Source organism: Apodemus sylvaticus, chromosome 20 (assembly GCF_947179515.1).
Source record: "Apodemus sylvaticus chromosome 20, mApoSyl1.1, whole genome shotgun sequence".
Taxonomy (NCBI): Eukaryota; Metazoa; Chordata; class Mammalia; order Rodentia; family Muridae; genus Apodemus; species Apodemus sylvaticus.
This window is the reverse complement of record NC_067491.1, coordinates 34621439-34640981: the sequence shown is the minus strand read 5'-3', so window position 1 is coordinate 34640981 and position 19543 is coordinate 34621439. Positions and strand designations below refer to the sequence as shown.

Here is a 19543-nt window from a genome sequence, read left to right as displayed (position 1 = left end):
CTCCACAACTCATATCTCCTCTCCACACGCCTGTCTTCACTTTAATATCCCCACCCCGCCCCCCGACCTGACCACTACACTCCCTGGGGCCTCCATCTCTTGAAGCTTAGGTGCATTTTCTCTGACTGAACCCAGACCTGGCAGTCCTCTGCTGTAGATGTGTTGGGTGGGGCTCATATCAGCTGGTGTATGCTGCCTGGTTGGTGGCCCAGTGTTTGAGAGATCTGGGGGGGTCCAGGTTAGTTGAGACTGTGGTTCTCCTACAGGGTCGCCTTCCACCTCAGCTTCTTTCAGCCCTCCCTAATTCAACCCCAGGGGTCAGCTGCTTCTGTCCATTGGCTGGGTGCAAATATCAGCATCTGACTCTTTCAGCTGCTTGTTGGGATTTCCAGAGTACAGTCATGCTAGGTCCCTTTTTGTGAGCACTCCATAGCCTCAGTAATAGTGTCAGGCCTTGGGACCTCTCTGAGCTGGATCCCACTTTGGGTCTGTCGCTGGACCTTCTTTTCCTCAGGCTCCTCTCCATTTGCATCCCTGTAATTCTTTCAGACAGGAACAGTTATGCCTCATAGTTTTGACTATGGGATGGAAACCCCCTCCCTCATTTGATGCCCTGTCTTCCTGCTGGAGGTGGGCTCTATAAGTTCCCTCTCCCTACTGTCTGCGGGGTTGGGGGGCATTTCATTCTAAGGTCCCTCCTTTTGAGTCCTAAAAGTCTCTCACCTCCTAGGTCTCTGGTCCATTCTGGAGGGGTTCCCCCAACCTCCTACCTCCTGAGGTTGCCTGTTTCCATTCTTTCTGCTGGAACTCAGGGCTTCAGTCCTTTTCTCTCATCCAATATCAGATCAGGTTCCCCTGTACCTCCCCACCCCCTGCCTACTTTCCCTCCCAGGTCCCTTCCTCCCTCCCCACTTGTGATTGCTTTCTTCTCCCTCCAAAATGAGACTAAGGAGTCCTCACTTGGGTACTTCAGCTTGTTGACCTTTTTGTAGTATTCACTTACTAGTGAGTATATACCACGTATGTCCTTTTCAGTCTGAGTTACCTCACTCAGGATATTTTCTAGTTCCATCCATTTGCTTGCAAAACTTAGGATGTACTTGTTCTTAATAGCTGAGTAGTATTCCATTGTGTAAATGGAATTTACACATTTTACATTTACGTGTTCTGTATCTATCCTTATCTGGCTATCACAGATAAGGCTGCTATGAACATAGTGGAACACGTGCTCCTGTGGCATGGTGGGGCATCTTTTGGGTATATTACCAAGAGTGGCATGCTGGTTCTTCAGGTAAATCTATTTCTAATTTTCTGAGGAACATCCTATTTCAAGAGATTGAGTGTGAAGAGTCTAGCTGCTGCCCTGCCCTGCCACCCACGTAACAGAATATGCTGCAGGTATCTCTTCTGCAACAGAAACAGTCGCATGCATCTGGAATTTCACCTGAGAGCTGTTTCTCTCATTGGAGGACATTTTGAGACTTGCAAATGTTCTTTTTTTAATTTTTTTTTTTTATTTTTGTGGCTTTTAAAAACGATTGTAGTCTTCTGTAGCTTTGGCAGGACAGAGTTCGAGGCCTACGAGCTGGGCCTTCTGCTAGCCGCCTCCTTTCTTCAGCCACAGTTTTTGGGTTTTGTGATATTTTTTTATAGAAAATAAGAAAATGGGATATTTTAGCAGAATCAAAACATAATTCCATGTCTTTTAACCAGGCTGTTTCACAAAATGAAACCAGATCTTTGTCAGGTAGAATAGTATACATTTGTTTACATGAGGGGAAGCTGTTTCAATTACGTGTGAAGTTCGCTATACTCAGGATGGATTGGAACTGAAGAGTCTCATCTCCCTTCCATCAGTTTGTTAGTTATTGCTCCCGTGATCTCACTGCGCCTTCCTATGTAACCTCTGCTTATCATGGAACATCTCAGTGGAAGAAGCAGGAAGAGTCCCTGCACCTTGTTGCCTTACTCAGACCACCTCATGCTGTTCCTCCCTGCCTTGGGCGCTGTCTGAGAATCCTGTGTCACTCCTCTTCCCAGGCACTACCGAGACCTAGGATGATTAAGCTGAAAAACAGAAGTGTGTTTTGGTCCAGCTACGTGAAAGCTTGGGGCTGTAGTAGCACAAGTGTGTCATGGACACTCAGTGGCGGTAAAACAGAGGCCTTCTCACTTTACAGCCAGTTGTAGGAAAAAGAAAGAGAGCATAAAGACAAAGGTCCCATAATCCTCTTTGAAAGCACACCCCAGGTGATCTGAGACTTTACACTAGACCCCCATCGTAGTTGGTGCAACTTCCTGATAGCACTGTGCTGGAGAATAAGATTCTAACATGTATCTTTGGGGGAATATTATATATTAAACTATAGCAGACATGAAATAAATAAGTTAACCCTATATTGGTACTCTTTATATACTTTAATCAGTCAAAAACAGGAACCAAAGATGAGTTTATGTCACTTAAAGAAAGCAGACATACGTACTGTTAGTTCATGCTAATTCTCTCACTTAAACTGCCAAATGCTTAGTGGATTTCATCTTCTACGACTTAGAAAATGTATCCAAAGATGATTTGTTTATTATACTTTCTCAAATTAAATGTACTTCCTTTTACTGTGACAGCTTGTAAAAGGATTCATTTAAATCCTTAATTAAAACTTTCCAAATAGTTTCTATATGAAAGAATAACACAGGAAATATTATATATGGCTTTTGACTCAGTTTGCTTTCAACTGAATTATCTTTTTTAAAAAGTGACCAATTCTTTGCCAGAAGAAAAATATGCAAAACTTAATTTAGTGGATCCTTTTTTTTTTCCCTTAGGAAATGGCCACCTTCAAGATTGCAGCTCTTCAGAAAGTTGTAGATAATAGTGTTTCTTTGTCTGAATTAGAACTTGCCAATAAACAGTACAATGAGCTGACTGCTAAGTACAGAGACATCTTGCAGAAAGATAATATGCTTGTTCAAAGGACAACTAACTTAGAACACCTAGAGGTGAGTGTCTATGCTCTCTCTCTCTCTCTCTCTCTCTCTCTCTCTCTCTCTCTCTCTCTTTTGGTTTTTTTGGATTTGTTTTTTTTTTTTTTTCCGAGACAGGGTTTCTCTGTATAGCGCTGGCTGTCCTGGGACTCATTCTGTAGACCAGGCTGGCCTCGAACTCAGAAATACTCCTGCCTCTGCCTCCGAGAGTACTGGGATTACAGGTGTGTGCCACCACCGCCTGGGTATCTATGTTCTGTAAACCTTGCTATTCTGATCATTTAACTTTCAGGTTATCCTGGGGTCTGTAGGAATCATGCTGATTTTAAATGATTAAAATTGGTTTCTCCTGTATATCCATGCATATATCAATATATGATATACTATCTATTTGTAGTTGCAAATGACTTGATAGTGACTTTATGTAGGTCACCTTCTTATAGCCCTTGAATGATTTATCTGAGCCAATCTTCTTTTGCAGCACAGATAGGATATTGTAATTAAAGAGGGAAATGCTATTAATTATCCATTTCTTTCTTTTCTGATCTTCTTTCAGAGTCCCTAGATTCTATTTCTTATGGTGGATTTTTTGACTGTGGATGGATTATTAGTGGCATTTCCTAGACATTGGATGAGCTTTCCATTTCTCCATTCTTCTGTGTTAGAGAAATACTGACAGTCAGGGAGGGGATGCCAGGGATGGCTCAGTATATGAAAACACTCACCTGGCAAGTCATTTGGATCTCTGGAATGCATATGGCTTAGCTTCTTTTCTGCTTTTATAATAAATCACTTCAATGAAGACAACTTTAAAAGGAAGGGTTTAATCTGACTCCCAGCTCATGGTAGTATCTACCATGGTAGGAATTCCACATAGCAGGATCTCAAAGTGCTAGCCACATTGTATCCACAGTCAAGACACAGGCCAATTAATGTTTCCTATTACTCAGCTTGCCTTCTGCATTTTATATAGTCATTTCCTCTAATAAGGAAATGATCCTGTCCCCACAGTTAAGAGTTTTATAATGTAGGATTTTCCTACATTAATTAAGGCAATCAATTATTATGGATTTGTAATACCATTATTCATATAGCAAGGCAGGAGTCAGACAAAGGAAAATTGCCTTGCCTGGGAGGGTGTGGTCAGTTTGTCTTGTCTGGATATGCAGTACAGAGGCATAAGAAATACACTGCATATTTCAAAGTGAATGCCAAGAACAGACTCCAAAAAATTGTTCTTAGACCTCCACACATATGCTACAGCACATGTGTGCCTAACCTCCCACACGTCTCTCATAGACTAGACATTCTGTTACTGATTCTTAACCTTTTTTATTTCCTTGGTGGTGGTGGTAGTGGTAGTGCTGGTGTGTGTGTGTGTGTGTTTGCGTGTATGTGGCACATTAGCTTGTGCAGATGAATATGCACATGTGTGCACATGTATGTGGAGACCTGCAGTGGCGTCAGATATCTTCCTGGATTGCTCCTCACATTTTACTTAGAGAAACTGAACCTGGATTTTGCCAGTTTTAGGTAGTCTACCTAGCCATGAAGGTCCTGTCTCTGCCTCCTGGACGCTGGTATCTAGGCTAGGAAGAACTGAAGGACTCAGCATGGCAATTAGGCCAAAGGAAACTGATCAGAATATATGAAAAATAATTTCCAATAAAATAGTCCATTGAAAAATGACTGAATGCGAGTGGCAGGGGTCCTGTGGTCAGTGTGAAAACACTCCCTCACATAACTGGAAGCTGGTGCCCAGCTTTCTGGAAACCTGAACTCTAGTCCTCTTACTTGCAAAGCAAGCAAATCCATCTACTAAGCTGTTCCCTGCCTCTATCCCCTACTTAAAAAAAATTACTTTTATGTATATGAATAGTTTTTCTCCTTCCTCCCTTCCTTCCTCCCTCCCCCTCCCTCCTTTCCTCCCCCTCCCTCCTTCCCTCCCCCTCCCTCCCTCCCTCCCTCCCTCCTTCCCTCCTCTCTCCCTCCCTCCTCCCTCCCTCCCTCCCTCCCTCCCTCTCTTCCTTCCTTCCTTCCTTCCTTCCTTCCTTCCTTCCTTCCTTCCTTCCTTCCTTCCTTCCTTCCTTCCTTCCTTCCTTCTGTATATGTGCACCACATGCCTGAAGTGCCAGTAGAGGCCAGGAGAGGTTATTGAGTCCTCTGGAACTGTAGTTACTGATAGTTCCAGTCAGTCCTCTTTCCATCCCAGCTCCCTACATTGTTTCAAAATAAACAAACAAGGTTGTTTGTTTTTTTGTTTTGTTTTGTTTTGTTTTTCATTTTCCATAGACATAAAGGTATATGTTGCAGGCTTCTCTGTAGAAATAGAGGTATGTGTCTTTAGTCTTTATCTCCTTTAAGATCCACAAACATTGAATAGAAAAAAAAAGTTAACTCACAAGCTCTTACTTGCTTAGGGAGACACATTGAGTAAATCAAATACTACGTTCCTAATGAGTTCTACAAAATAGCTTGCGTCATTATATATTAATACCATCCTGAGATAATCATGCTCCGTTTAATTTTTACTGCTTTTGCTCGAGAGCAGAGATCATTATTTTGTTGTTTAAAGATAATTGTGACATTCAGATGTAGTAATAATTTCTTTTCTGCGTTCTCCGTGGCCTTAGTCTATCTTTCTTTAGTATTAAAAAACCGTAGATAAAAATCTGCAGCTGAGTGAACCAGATGATGGTAAGTTCTGTTTCTTTATTCTCATTCTCTTTTCCTCCCTCTCTCCCTCTCCCTCCCCCTCCCCCCCTCTCTCCCTCCTCTGTATGTGTGTTTAGGTTAAATAATTTTGAGGAGTCAGTTCATGGCATGGTCTGGGGATGGAGCTCAGCATGTGAGGCTTGCTGAGGCATATTATTTGCCTTCAGTGAATAATGTTTTTAGCTTAGTTTTTCTGTTTTCCCAAACAAATTTATTTTAAATTGCTCCTTAGCGTATATAAATAAAACAATGTGCCTATACTGAGACTGGAGGGGAAGCACGGTAGTTAACGAGGTCTTGCTGCCCTTGTTGAGGGCTTGAGTATAGATTCCAGCATTCATGGTCAGGTCCATGCCTGTAACTCAAGCTCCAGGGGTATCTGACCCCTGCAGCCTCTGGGCACCTGCACTCACATGCACATACTACATACACATATACATACACAAACACATACACACACATGCATAAGAAAGTAAAAACTTTTTGGAAAGTTCAAATACCTTGTAACTTAATAACTGTCTTTTAACTTATATGGTATTAATCATTAATTCATCTCTTGCTTGATAAATACCCATGTCCTCCAGTTGCAATGTGACAAAACTGCCCGCAAAATTTAGTGAATAAAATGATGATTTTTTATTCTTGCTGTGGCTTCTGGGTGTCCAGGACTCAGTCCGCATATTACAGATAGCTTCTCTTTGTTCTGCAATGTCTGGTGTCTAGGCTGGGAAGACCTGAAGGACTCAGCATAGCAATTAGGCCAAAGGAAACTGATCAAAATATATGAAAAAGAATTTCCAATAAAATAGTCCATTGAAAAATGACTGAATGGGAGTGGCAGGGGTACTCGGGTCAATGTGAACACACTCACTCTCATATCTGACCCCAGCCAGGGCTCACAGAAGGGTTGATTTTTATGTGGGCTTGCCTCCCAGGGTGTCTGTCTGTGACTGGAGCTCACAGCCTGGTACTCTCAGTGAAGCTCAATGCCTCAAGCTGTTGTCTAAATAAGAAGGTAGAAACTGTGTTGCTTTCTATAACTTTGGAAAAGGGATAAGTCATTCTTTACTATTGTCTGTTGCTTAACAGGGCTTCCAAAATTTACTTAAAGACAACATAGTCCAGTTGTATTCCCTCAGTATTTGAGATTTTTAAGAGATTTGTGACCCCTTAAGATTGTAAGAGTTTTTTTTAATAGCCCATTCATTTTCTTCTGGCCTGCTTGACAGCTACTTCAAACCTCAGTCTTCCAAGGCTATTCTCTGCTATGGAAGCCCATCATCCAGTCACCAAACTGCTAGAGACTGGTGTGGATACATACACCTTTAACCCCATCACTTGGGACTTAGAAACAATTGCATCATGAGTCCACTGCCAGCCTAGACTACATACAAATGAGTCCACTGCCGGCCTAGACTGTATACAATGAGTCCACTGCCAGCCTAGACTGTATACAGTGAGTCCACTGCCGGCCTAGACTGTATACAGTGAGTCCACTGCCGGCCTAGACTGTATACAATGACTCTACTGCCGGCCTAGACTGTATACAATGAGTCCACTGCCGGCCTAGACTGTATACAATGAGTGCACTGCTGGCCTAGACTGTATACAATGAGTCCACTGCTGGCCTAGACTGTATACAATGAGTCCACTGCCGGCCTAGACTGTATACAGTGAGTCCACTGCCGGCCTAGACTGTATACAGTGAGTCCACTGCCGGCCTAGACTGTATACAGTGAGTCCACTGCCGGCCTAGACTGTATACAGTGAGTCCACTGCCGGCCTAGACTGTATACAGTGAGTCCACTGCCGGCCTAGACTGTATACAGTGAGTCCACTGCCGGCCTAGACTGTATACAGTGACTCTACTGCCGGCCTAGACTGTATACAGTGAGTTCACTGCCGGCCTAGACTGTATACAGTGAGTCCACTGCCGGCCTAGACTGTATACAGTGACTCTACTGCCGGCCTAGACTGTATACAGTGACTCCACTGCCGGCCTAGACTGTATACAGTGAGTCCACTGCCGGCCTAGACTGTATACAGTGAGTCCACTGCCGGCCTAGACTGTATACAGTGAGTCCACTGCCGGCCTAGACTGTATACAGTGAGTCCACTGCCGGCCTAGACTGTATACAGTGAGTCCACTGCCAGCCTAGACTGTATACAGTGAGTCCACTGCCGGCCTAGACTGTATACAATGAGTCCACTGCCGGCCTAGACTGTCTCAAGCAAACAAATGTAAGAGTGAGCATCACAATAAGTGGGACTCTTAGTATTTTCTTTCTCCTATACTTTCTTCAATTTATAATTTTAACATTTTAATCACATCTTTTATGGCCTTTCCTAATGGTGTTGTCTTAGTTTTTTCCATACCTTGTTCATTTCAGTGGTTTCTCGTACTGCTGTCTCCAGTCTTTTTTTTTTTTTTTCTGTCTCCAGTCTTAAATCTCCTTTAATTTACTGCCACTAAATGATTGTCATAAGCACTATCATCATGTCACTCACTCCATATTTAGGCTTCAGTTGAATGGCAAAAGGTTATATTATTTCTCCGTTTACCTGAGGTTATTTCTTGCTCTCAGAAATGTCACAAATGGTTTTCAAAGCTGAGCTACTAGGTGCTGCAGCGTGGTGCTTTCTTACAGGCATTTTTATATCTGTTTTGTAACCAGGATTTATCTCTTGGTTTATTTTCTCAGTAATTTTTATTTGTATTTACAAGCTGATTCAACACTGCTGTTTTCCCCACCATGCCCGCTGAAAGCAATTTTGTTTTCTTTACGGTTGCTACCTATAGCAATACATAATTCTACTATTTATGTTACATCGTGACTATGTATTTACATGTCTGCATCCTTTAATGAAATGTAAGCCTATTGTGAGGAAATGTTTAATGCATTTCCATGTGAGTTTAATATCGCGGAATTACCGCTGATTTATTCTGGAAGGAGTTTTAGAGGATGGAATTGAGAGAGAATATGAATATTGGGCCATGGTTATAATGATCAGAAAGACGTTGATATCTTTTAAGAGTAAAGTGGCATGAGAATGTAGACTATGAAAATCATATTTCAAAATATAAAGAAATAATAGAAGAAAAGAAAAAGACTGGACAGATAATTTGGAAAGGCAGGAGGGAAACTGGACAATTTGATAGATGGAGAGAAAAATATAAGTTGTGATAGAATGAACAAAAGGATTTGTTTTTATTTCTTTATTCTTTAAGCAGTAAGATACTATTGAAATTGGGGGAAATTAGAGGTAGTAAGGAGAGACAGAAAAAATGGCTCTGACATCCTCATAAGGACTAAAGCCCTAGGGTATGGGGAGGAGATCGGATATAAGCAAGACATGTAAGGCAAAGGTAAAAAGGGAAACTGAGTGTTGTGATGAGTAGTATGGTGTTTATTTTTATTAAAAAAAGAATCACAATGTCCTTCCATCATATTTTTCCCTCCCCAGCTCCAGTCAGATCACTCTTCTCCACACTCAACTTCATGTTCTTTTGCTTTCTTAAAAAACAAACAAACAAAATGGGGAAAATAACAACAACCTTCCCCCCAAAAGGAAGAAGAAAAACAATCAAGCAAAACAGCAAAGGAGTCAAAATTAGTGACTAGACACACACACACACACACACACACACATACATACACAAACACCAAAATGAAAAAAAAAAAAACCCTCAGTATATTTAAAACATCCTCAGGCCTCTGTTTTTATTTTATATTTATTGTATAATGAATAGAAATATTTTATATATTTTATATATTTATAAAATTAATAATTATATAAATTATATATAATACATAATATAAATATAAATATAAAATATATAATATAAAATAAAATATAAAATTATACTAATTATATATAAATATTTTATAGATATTTTATATTTGAATATTTTATATTCATGGTGTAACTTTATTCCTTAACAAAACAATCATATTTTATTTTTATCTTGTATATTTCAATATAATATCCCCTTTTGTTTCTCCAATCCCTAATTTTATTAATTTTTAACACCTTTTAACTGTGTTTTAAGAGTATTATTGATTATCCTATTTTCAAGTTACTATACTAAAATGCAAGTTTTGAAGCTTACCACTGAAATGATTTCAGATTGGGTAGCATTTGCTTCTCAGACTTTCAGATTAGGGATGTGCAAATGGTAAGTCTAGATAAATATTCCAGAAGCTCTTGTTCTAGTTTCTTCTTTGTTGCTGTGATAAAATATCCTGTGAAAAAGCATTTTATCAGAGAGCTTATTTAAGGGATATAGGGAAGGTTACCACCTGTCATTAAGGGGATTCAAGGCAGCAACTTGAAATAGCTAGTCACACCAGATGCACGGATAAGAACACAAACAGGTGCATGTACTCTAGCTATCTTGTTTTCAGTTTGATTTCTGCACTTTTACCAGGATCAGAAATTGCCTCCTAGGTAGTAGCTGCACCCACAATGGATGGTGTAATTCATATTAATAGTTAGTTAAGACAATCCCCATACAGATGCCCACAGGCCAACCTACTGCTGATAATACTTCATTGAGACTCACATTCCCTAAATTCCAAAATCTGAAGTCCTAGGCTCTTAATTTTGTTGATTGTTGCAGAGCTCTGATATCCAGTCTTTTCCTATTGAACCTTGTTTCCTTTATCTGCTCCTTCCAACTCTTGTCTTGCTTTAGAGCAGTGGTTTTCAGCATTCCATGTGGTGATCTCCAACCATAAAATTATTTTCATAGCTGTAATTTTGCTACTGTTATGAATTATTTTGTAAATATCTATGTTCTGGTGGTGTTATGTGACCCCTGTGAAAGATTCCTTCAACTTCCATAGGAATTGCAACCCACAGGTTGAGAAATACTTCAGAGCAGCTGAGTTTGGTGACCATTGTGTCTTTTCGTGGTCCATTGGTTGTCAAGATGGGTTTCTTCTAATACTTTTGGTTTTTAGGGTATATTCGGCTCTTACACAGATATTTCTGCCTTCTCCCTTCTTGTTCTGTATCAGGTATATTGGCTTTCTAGTCTAGAAGTTTATGATGCTGTTTTAAACTTACCTGTTTATTAATAAGTCCATCATTTGTTATCCCCTCTCCCAACTCCTCTCTCTCTCTCTCTCTCTCTCTCTCTCTCTCTCTCTCTCTCTCACACACACACACACACACACACACACACATACACACAAACACACAGCATAGCTCATCTATAATGTCTGTCTTCTATGTAGTGTGAAAATGCATCACTAAAAGAACAGATGGAGGCTATCAGTAAAGAGCTGGAGATTACAAAGGAAAAACTGCATACCATTGAACAAGCCTGGGAACAAGAAACAAAATTAGGTGAGTCTTACTGCTCTGTAACACTGAGTGATAATACCTAACAGTGCTGTTTTGCTTTATTTTTTTAACTGAAAAATTATTTTTTGTAGCAGAATATGAATGTAGTTTGATTCAAAAAGATGAACTGTATCCTATACCTTAGTTTAGTCCATAGATGATCAATACTATTCTGGGTGTTTGCTTTATAGTTCTCACATGAGATTTTTTTTCCTGTTAAAATCATATGTTATAAATTTATGATTCAACACTAGCTGTTTCTATTTTTATTTTTCATTAATTTATTTATTCACTTTCCATCCCGATTACAGCACCTCTCCCTCCTCTTTTTCCAGTCCTACCCTCACAAATCCCTCCTCCCCTTCTCCTCAGAGAAGAGGAAGCCCCCACTTAGGTACCACCCTTTTCTGGGACATCAAGTCACAGCAGTACTAAGCATGCTCTCCTACTGAGGCCCGACCAGACAGACCAGATGAGGGAAGGGGCTCCAATGACAGGCAACTGAGTGAGAGAAAGACCCAGTTCCAGTTGTTAGAGGACCCACATGAAGACCTATTTTAATTATTATAATAGTAAAGCTAATGATAATTTTAAAATACATGTTTTTCTGAGTGCAAAGTTTATGCATTATATAATATCTGAGACTGTTTACTTTGAAATATCAAAGAAAATTTGAGGATTTATATTATATTTGTGGCAGTATATCATAATTCTCTCATTTGTGTGTTATTTTTATGTATTTTAAATAATAAACATTACTTGTTATATACTACACCAATTTAGTAGAAATTCCAAGTCTTTCCATATTTTAATCATTTTTCTTATAGAAATTTGTGCATTATCATATTTGAGTGATTATGATTAAATCATTAGTTTTGCCATTAATTAGAATGCTGCAAATATCTTCTTTATCTGACTTGCCATATTATTGGATATAAAATTGTAATATGATAGTATTTGATATTGCATGCTTATAATACCCAAAATAATGCTCATGATTTGAGGTTATCTTGTAGAGTTTCTTAATCATATCACCTAAGATTTTACTCTTGACTTTGGTGTTTGGTAACTTTAAAAATATTGCACCTTTATGTCTGAAGTCACACTGCTCTCCTGTATTATCCCACTGCAATTAATATTACTTCCATGAAAAGTGTTCATTTCCTGCTTGTTAAAATCTTCCAGTCTGTGACAGCTCTACACTGACCTTGACATGGTTGTTTCAGTAACATTGCAGCTGTCACTGTCATTTGATAAATGGAGATGTTTATTCTAGAGAGAATAAACAGATAAGCATCAGAGAGGTAGGGATAAATAAATAGAATACAGATATGTCTTAATTCAGAAAGTTCATAGAACTGTGCTATTTTTTACACATCTTCTAAATTTTCTTTTTCTGTTGTATTGTTGCACATAGGAAATGACTCAAACATGGATAAGGCAAAGAAATCAATGACAAATAGTGACATTGTTTCTATTTCAAAAAAAATCACTGTGTTGGAGATGAAGGAATTAAATGAAAGGCAGAGGGCTGAACACTGTCAGAAAATGTATGAGCACTTAAGAACTTCATTAAAGCACATGGAAGAACGCAATTTTGAATTGGAAACCAAGTTCACTGAGGTTTGATACAATTTTTATCCTGTAAATAGACATTCGATAGTAGACACTGGATTATTGCTAAAAAAATTTGCATCTCTAAGCTAGCGTATGCATATAGCATTTTCATTTTATGTAATGGATATATAGATTATTCTTTTTAAAATCTCAATTGCTTTATATCAAAGCACTTGTTTCTGTAAACAAATTCTTCTTGCTAATGGTATGGTATTGTTTTTAGTGAGCAGAAGGATGTTGTTTCTTTAAAAAGCAAGTTGTTTTTCCAATCTCATCTCTTTGTTTAAAAAATATTCATTCTCTTTTATACTTCAGAACCTGTTTGGGAACTGAGACTATAGTAAGAGTCAAAATAGTTAAAAATCTCTCTTTTGCAAAAACCTTAATAGCAGGTTATTAAAGATACTTAGTGTGGTCTCAGTTAAGCAGTCTGCAGATATTCAACAACCTATGATTGAACAATACCTTGCAGATAATTAGGTTGAGATAGATTTCAAAGTATAAGTATTATTTTTTTCTTCTGAGACCTTTAAGGTTAATAAAAATTTATGTAATTTCATAAAATTTATCAAATTTTGTTAGCTCACTTGAGTTTATTTCTAAGTACTTTGCCTATATTCAAAAAATTTTAAGTAGTGATTGCCTAGCATAAATAATTTATGATAGAATTAGTCTATTACTACATCTTTTTTTATAATTTGTTCTTGTTTGTTCTTACTACTTTATAACTGTTTCTAGACTAAGGGAAAGTAAGGAAGACTTCAGTACTCACGAGACTAGAAGTTATGGGTCCAGACTGGAGCTGTAGTTCATTGTAGTTCATTGGGTTTTGTTCCCAGCCTAAGGTAAAATAGAACAAATAAATAAGATAACATTGTCCTGGGGAATATTTTGTTGTTGCTTTTCCTCCAGCTTACCAAAATCAACCTAGATGCACAAAAGGTGGAGCAGAAGCTGAGAGACGAATTGGCCGACAGTGTGAACAAGGCAGTGAGCGATGCTGATCGACAGAGGATTCTAGAATTAGAGAGGAGTGAAGTGGAGCTCAAAGTTGAAGTGTCCAAGTGAGTGCACAAAATCAATGTCATTGTTTGATGGTCTATTGATTTGTCTTTAAGTTCAATTACAAATATATGGAGCAGTATCTATACTCAATTTTTTTTTTTTTAAAGAAGAGGACTAATATCCTCGTGGTTTTTCGACCAGATGACATAACACTGAAGAGGAAATGACATCACGCAGTTTGCTTTTCTTGCCCTGAGTGTAGGGATGTGAATGTAGAAGGCACTAAGTTAAACAGAACAGTGTAGAGTTTGTGTCTGACTCACATTGCCTGTTTGGGGGAAGTAGAGATGGAAGAGTCACTTAGTATTTAGTTTATTTACTTTAAAAAGAAAGGAATTTTACCTTTTTATAAGGTTGATGTAAACATATAATTAATTCAAATTTAGATTTAATTTAATTTTCTTAGGAGCTATCTATGTGGTGGGCATTGTATAAGACATCAGACATATTAGTTCATGAACTCTTGATTACTAGCACTTAGATAAAATGTTTTTCATTTGGCAGTAGCAAATATGCCCAGTAACTTTAAAATACGAAAAGGTGTGCCAGGTAGATACTATGCACTCACGTTTCTGGTCAGGTGCAGCTTTAGGGGGTCACCATAAGGAGCTTTGAGTTCATGTGTCAAGCACAAATAACTAGTGGATTTGTGTTTGTGTGTCTGTTTATTCATAAAATTATAGCCACCCCTTTATAACCTTGAGAGTCCCTTTTGGGAAATCAGTCATTTTTAATGCTTCATATTATGATTGACTTGTTTCTTTCTTCACATAAACCTTACCTTGTAAGATGACTAATTTATAATTACTCATTTTATTATTTTTATTAACCACTAACTATAGAAGTCTTCTAGCTGTGTCCTAGTTGGTTCCAGCTGGGTGGTGGGCAGATCCAACTAAGATAAGTGGTTGTTCAGGATTCAAAGCTAATTAGTTTTGGGACCCACAAAGGTTTCCGTAGGGAAGCAGGACACTCTTGGGGTCCCACCAGACTCCTTCAGACCAACAGAGCAATTCCAGAGCTAGATAGTAGTGCTTAGGTGATTGTGTAGGCCACCCACCTCTGCAGGCTATCCCAGGAAGACCACCTGGGATGGTGGGCAGATCCAACTATGATGGGTGGTCAGGCAGGATTCCAAGATGGGTAGTTTTGGGGTCCCAGAAGTTTCCACAGGGAGGCAGAATGCTTTTAGGTTCTCAGAGGGCTCCTCTAGACCAAGGAGCAGTGCCAGAGCTAGGCAGTGGACCTACTGTTTTCTAAATAAAATTAAATAAAATTAAATTAAAAAATAAAATAAAATGTTTCTTAAGAATAATGTGTGGGAGGAAGTGTTCTCTGACAACCTGCGTTTATAAAATGCCATCTGTTAGGTGAAATTGTTAAGTGAAATGACTTATATCATCTTTCAAAATGTGTATATTATGCTATACTACTGGTTAAAGACATTCCAGAATAGAAGATGTTTTGATCACATATAAAATTAGGTTTCATGAAATAGTTCAAGAGATCTTTGATCTCTTTAAGTTTGATACAATGAAGAGACACAAAAACTAAATTGCTTTTCTAGACAGGTATCTCAAAATTGGAGCTTTTGGTATTTACTGAATTGTTGCTTAAATATGTTATCACTTTCTAGACTGAGAGAGATTTCTGATATTGCCAAAAGACAAGTTGATTTTTTGAATTCGCAACAACAGTCCAGGGAAAAGGAAGTGGAATCCCTCAGAATGCAGCTGCTGGACTTCCAGGTGCATACAGTGTTAGTTCGCTGTTTAGTCTGGTTTCCTAAGCTCTCCGGACACATTGCCATATGAGGGCAGTGCTATTCAGATGTTAGTGTAGCAGTAAAAGCTGCTCCTGCAGGTTGGGACTTTAGAGAACATCTTTCACTTGAAATACCTTTAGATGTATTTCACAGCTGCTGGTCGGTTAATGCACTGAGGAATAGTAATTAGTGAATCTTTAGCACACTAATGAGGAGTAATTAATGAATCTTTACTATTTTCTCTTGTAATTTTCATATATTCCATGTTCTATAGTTTTTTAGAGGATTAAAAAAAGATGTTCATTGTATATGTATCAGAATTGTAATGTTATCTGTGAATTATAAGGCAAAATTAGAAATTTTCATTTTTTTTTTAAATCTTATGTGACAGTGTTTTAAAATTTATTTACTGAACTGTGACTTTGAACCCATGATGTATTTGTTGGTAAATATGTATTTTTTTACTGTTAGGCACAATCTGATGAGAAGGCGCTAATTGCCAAATTACACCAACATGTTGTCTCTCTTCAAATTAGTGAGGCCACTGCTCTTGGTAAGTTAGAGTCAGTTACATCCAAACTCCAGAAGATGGAGGCCTACAATTTGCGCTTGGAACAGAAACTGGATGAAAAAGAGCAGGCCCTCTACTATGCTCGTTTGGAAGGTAGAAACAGAGCAAACCACCTGCGCCAAACCATTCAGTCTCTACGAAGGCAGTTCAGTGGCGCTTTACCCTTAGCACAGCAGGAGAAGTTCTCCAAAACGATGATTCAGTTGCAAAATGACAAACTTAAGATAATGCAAGAAATGAAGAATTCTCAACAAGAACACAGGAATATGGAAAACAAAACACTGGAGATGGAATTAAAATTAAAAGGCTTAGAAGAATTGATAAGTACTTTAAAGGACGCCCGGGGAGCCCAGAAGGTAAAACTTGATCTGAATTGTCGTATTCCCATGTTACATATTGCTCTAAATGTGTAGCTGGGCAAACATGCTTAATGTGCATCTAAAATACTAATTGGTTAGCTTAAATTGTATATATTGGGACTTTAGGCCTCCATAAGCAAGGATCTTTAGGAAAATTACTCTTTGTGTGTAATAACACAGAATTTTAAACATTCTGGAGAAGTCCAAGTATAATTAAGTAAATATAAAGTATAATAATTTTAAATGATTTAATGTAGCCATCAGTTGAATGCTACTTTGCATGAACATTTCTTGTTTGAATTGTTTGTTTTTCTGTGTTTTCACTTGTAGATATTTTGTGTATATACTTTCGATAGAGTTTCGATAGAGCTCCATTTTAGTTTTCAAAGATTAGCTTTTACTCTCATTTGGGAAGACTTAAGTGGTAAATAATTTCCTTGTAGTTAAGTCCTATTCCCTGTGCTAGAAAAAATTACAATTTTCTTTTTTTTTAAAAAAATATTTCTTGGATAGATTTCTAAAAAAAGAATTCGTTGATAGTAATTATATATAATATATCTATATATTGAATTGTGGTCACTCTCACCTATTTTCCCCTCCTTTTTCCTCACCCAGCACTGCATCCTCCCATCAAATCCTGACCCATGTCTCATATGTTTCTGTTGTCATTTTATAACCCACCAAGCTTCCCCAGCCCCACTGATGTGGCCGTGGGTATGATGCTGTCCTCTGGAGCAGGAGAAAGTAACCAGTAACTCCATTATCGTAGGAAAGGCTAGAAATTCTGCCTTTAATGTGTACCAATGTGTCAATAACATGATTGCAGTCAGCACTTAAACAGATGACAGTGAATGAGAAATTGAAAGCAAATGTTACTAATAGCTGGTTGTTCATCTGGAAATAATTTGAAGAATGTTTTGTTCTAATATTCTATATACTTTAGAATAGTCTATGAAAATTCTAAATAGCTTTGACATTAATTTTGATTAAAATTGTGATCAGTGATGTAGCATTTATGTTTATATGTAATTTAGGTAATCAATTGGCATGTGAAAATAGAAGAACTTCGCCTTCAAGAACTTAAGCTAAATAGAGAACTAGTCAAGGGTAAAGAAGAAATCAAATATTTGAATAATATCATCTCTGAATATGAGCATACAATCAACAGTCTAGAGGAAGAAATTGTTCAGCAGAGCAAGGTTTCATTTTCTATTTATTTCTGTTCTTTCTAAAGCTTTCAGGCTCATATCATTGTATTTTACCTGTGTTGTTGTGATTAGATGATTAAGTATAGTTCCCATTATAATGAGTAACAAAATAACCTGTTTCTCATGCAGATTTACTTAATTGTAACTTAGCTCTTAATCTTAAAAAAAAAATATGTCAGCAAACTTACTTGGTAAGTTGGTTTTTATTTTGATGTTAGTTATTTTATTTCTTCAGTCTAGTTCCTCCTTGGGGTCATTGTTGATTTAGAACACAGCAGGGGGTAGCAAAAGATGATTAAGTGACAGCTGATGTTCATAAAAACACTCAGCACAGAGACTCTGTTCCCGCGCTTACATTTATTTTTCTTTCTCTCTCTCTTTGTATCCTAGATACTTTATGTTTATACTTTCACTGCCTTAACAGCTTCACTCACAAACCTTTCCTTACCAGTGACTACAAAGGCTACTTGGTATTGAATAGTAAATTGTTCCCACCAAGATTTCCTATATAGGGAGCATTTGCTTTCATTTCTAAATAGCGTTTGTCCTCCTCTGATAGGTATTTGTTTGTTATTTCCTGTTTCCCTCTTCCAGTTTCCTTGGAGATAGGAACTAAGTTGTGTTTATTGCTATGCTTTCAGTGCCCCAAATAGTGTTTGAGAAATGTGTGTCATGTAGGTGGTTGGAATGGATGGATGAATGGGTGCATGGCTAGCCTGAAATTCTGCCTCTGGGCTCTTAGGCAAGTTGCTTGACCTTTGAGTTTGTTTGTTTTTCCCATAAACTAAGAGTGATAGTTATGATAGTAAAATAAGAAAATGTTTATATGCATGGTATGTGCTCATTGTCACTGGATGCACCTAACAAAAACAAGTGTCACTTTTTAGTTTCATGAAGAAAGACAAATGGCTTGGGATCAAAGAGAAGTTGAGCTGGAACGCCAGTTAGACATTTTTGATCGTCAGCAAAATGAAATACTCAGTGCAGCACAAAAGGTATCGATAACTAATTATGTTTGCTGCCTTGTAGCATGGCCTGAAGCATTAACTAACACATGGTCTCTGAATTCAATGTATTTTGGACTTTAGGATGTGTGCTTTATGTGACTTGTCATGAGTTTCTTTGTTTAAAGATAAGTGAAATTTAGTCTACTGTTTTTTCATACAGTTAAGAGATTTAATATTGTTTTCTCAGTACTACATTACTATTTTTAAAGCTTATTATTTCTCAATAGTTTGAAGATGCTACAGGATCAATGCCAGACCCCAGCTTGCCCCTTCCAAACCAACTTGAAATTGCTCTAAGAAAAATTAAGGAGAATATTCGAGTAATTCTTAAAACACAAGCCACCTGCAAGTCACTAGAAGAGGTAATTGGAATAATTTGCATTTTAATTAGTATATCACTGTAAATGTTTTTGGAATTTTAAAATATTTATTAATTGTAATTAATTAAAGTGGTAAATTTTTGTTAATTCCTCTATTTTTTTCTATTTTTATATACCATTTCTTTTTTTTTATTCGATATAATTTATTTACATTTCAAATGATTTCCCCTTTTCTAGCCCCCCCACTCCCCGAAAGACCCGTAAGCCCCCTTCTCTTCCCCTGTCCTCCCATCCACCCCTTCCCACTTCCCCGTTCTGGTTTTGCTGAATACTGTTTCACTGAGTCTTTCCAGAACCAGGGGCCACTCCTCCTTTCTTCTTGTACCTCATTTGATGTGTGGATTATGTTTTGGGTATTCCAGTTTTCTAGGTTAATATCCACTTATTAGTGAGTGCATACCATGATTCATCTTTTGAGTCTGGGTTACCTCACTTAGTATGATATTCTCTAGCTCCATCCATTTGCCTAAGAATTTCATGAATTCATTGTTTCTAATGGCTGAATAGTACTCCATTGTGTAGATA

General features: G+C 37.8%; 1 protein-coding gene across 4 annotated transcripts in view; it reads left to right on the top strand.

Annotated features, from left to right (window-relative positions):
• Window positions 1-19543, top strand: part of Cep290 (centrosomal protein 290) — a 79735-nt gene that overhangs the window by 32974 nt on the left and 27218 nt on the right. For all 4 annotated transcript variants that reach the window (XM_052165890.1, XM_052165891.1, XM_052165888.1 and 1 more), the window contains 9 exons: window positions 2824-2997; window positions 10938-11049; window positions 12464-12669; window positions 13576-13727; window positions 15365-15476; window positions 15965-16420; window positions 17458-17622; window positions 18519-18626; window positions 18866-19000. In XM_052165890.1, coding sequence (XP_052021850.1) covers window positions 2824-2997; window positions 10938-11049; window positions 12464-12669; window positions 13576-13727; window positions 15365-15476; window positions 15965-16420; window positions 17458-17622; window positions 18519-18626; window positions 18866-19000 — 1620 coding nt within the window. The remainder of the gene's footprint in view (window positions 1-2823; window positions 2998-10937; window positions 11050-12463; window positions 12670-13575; window positions 13728-15364; window positions 15477-15964; window positions 16421-17457; window positions 17623-18518; window positions 18627-18865; window positions 19001-19543) is intronic.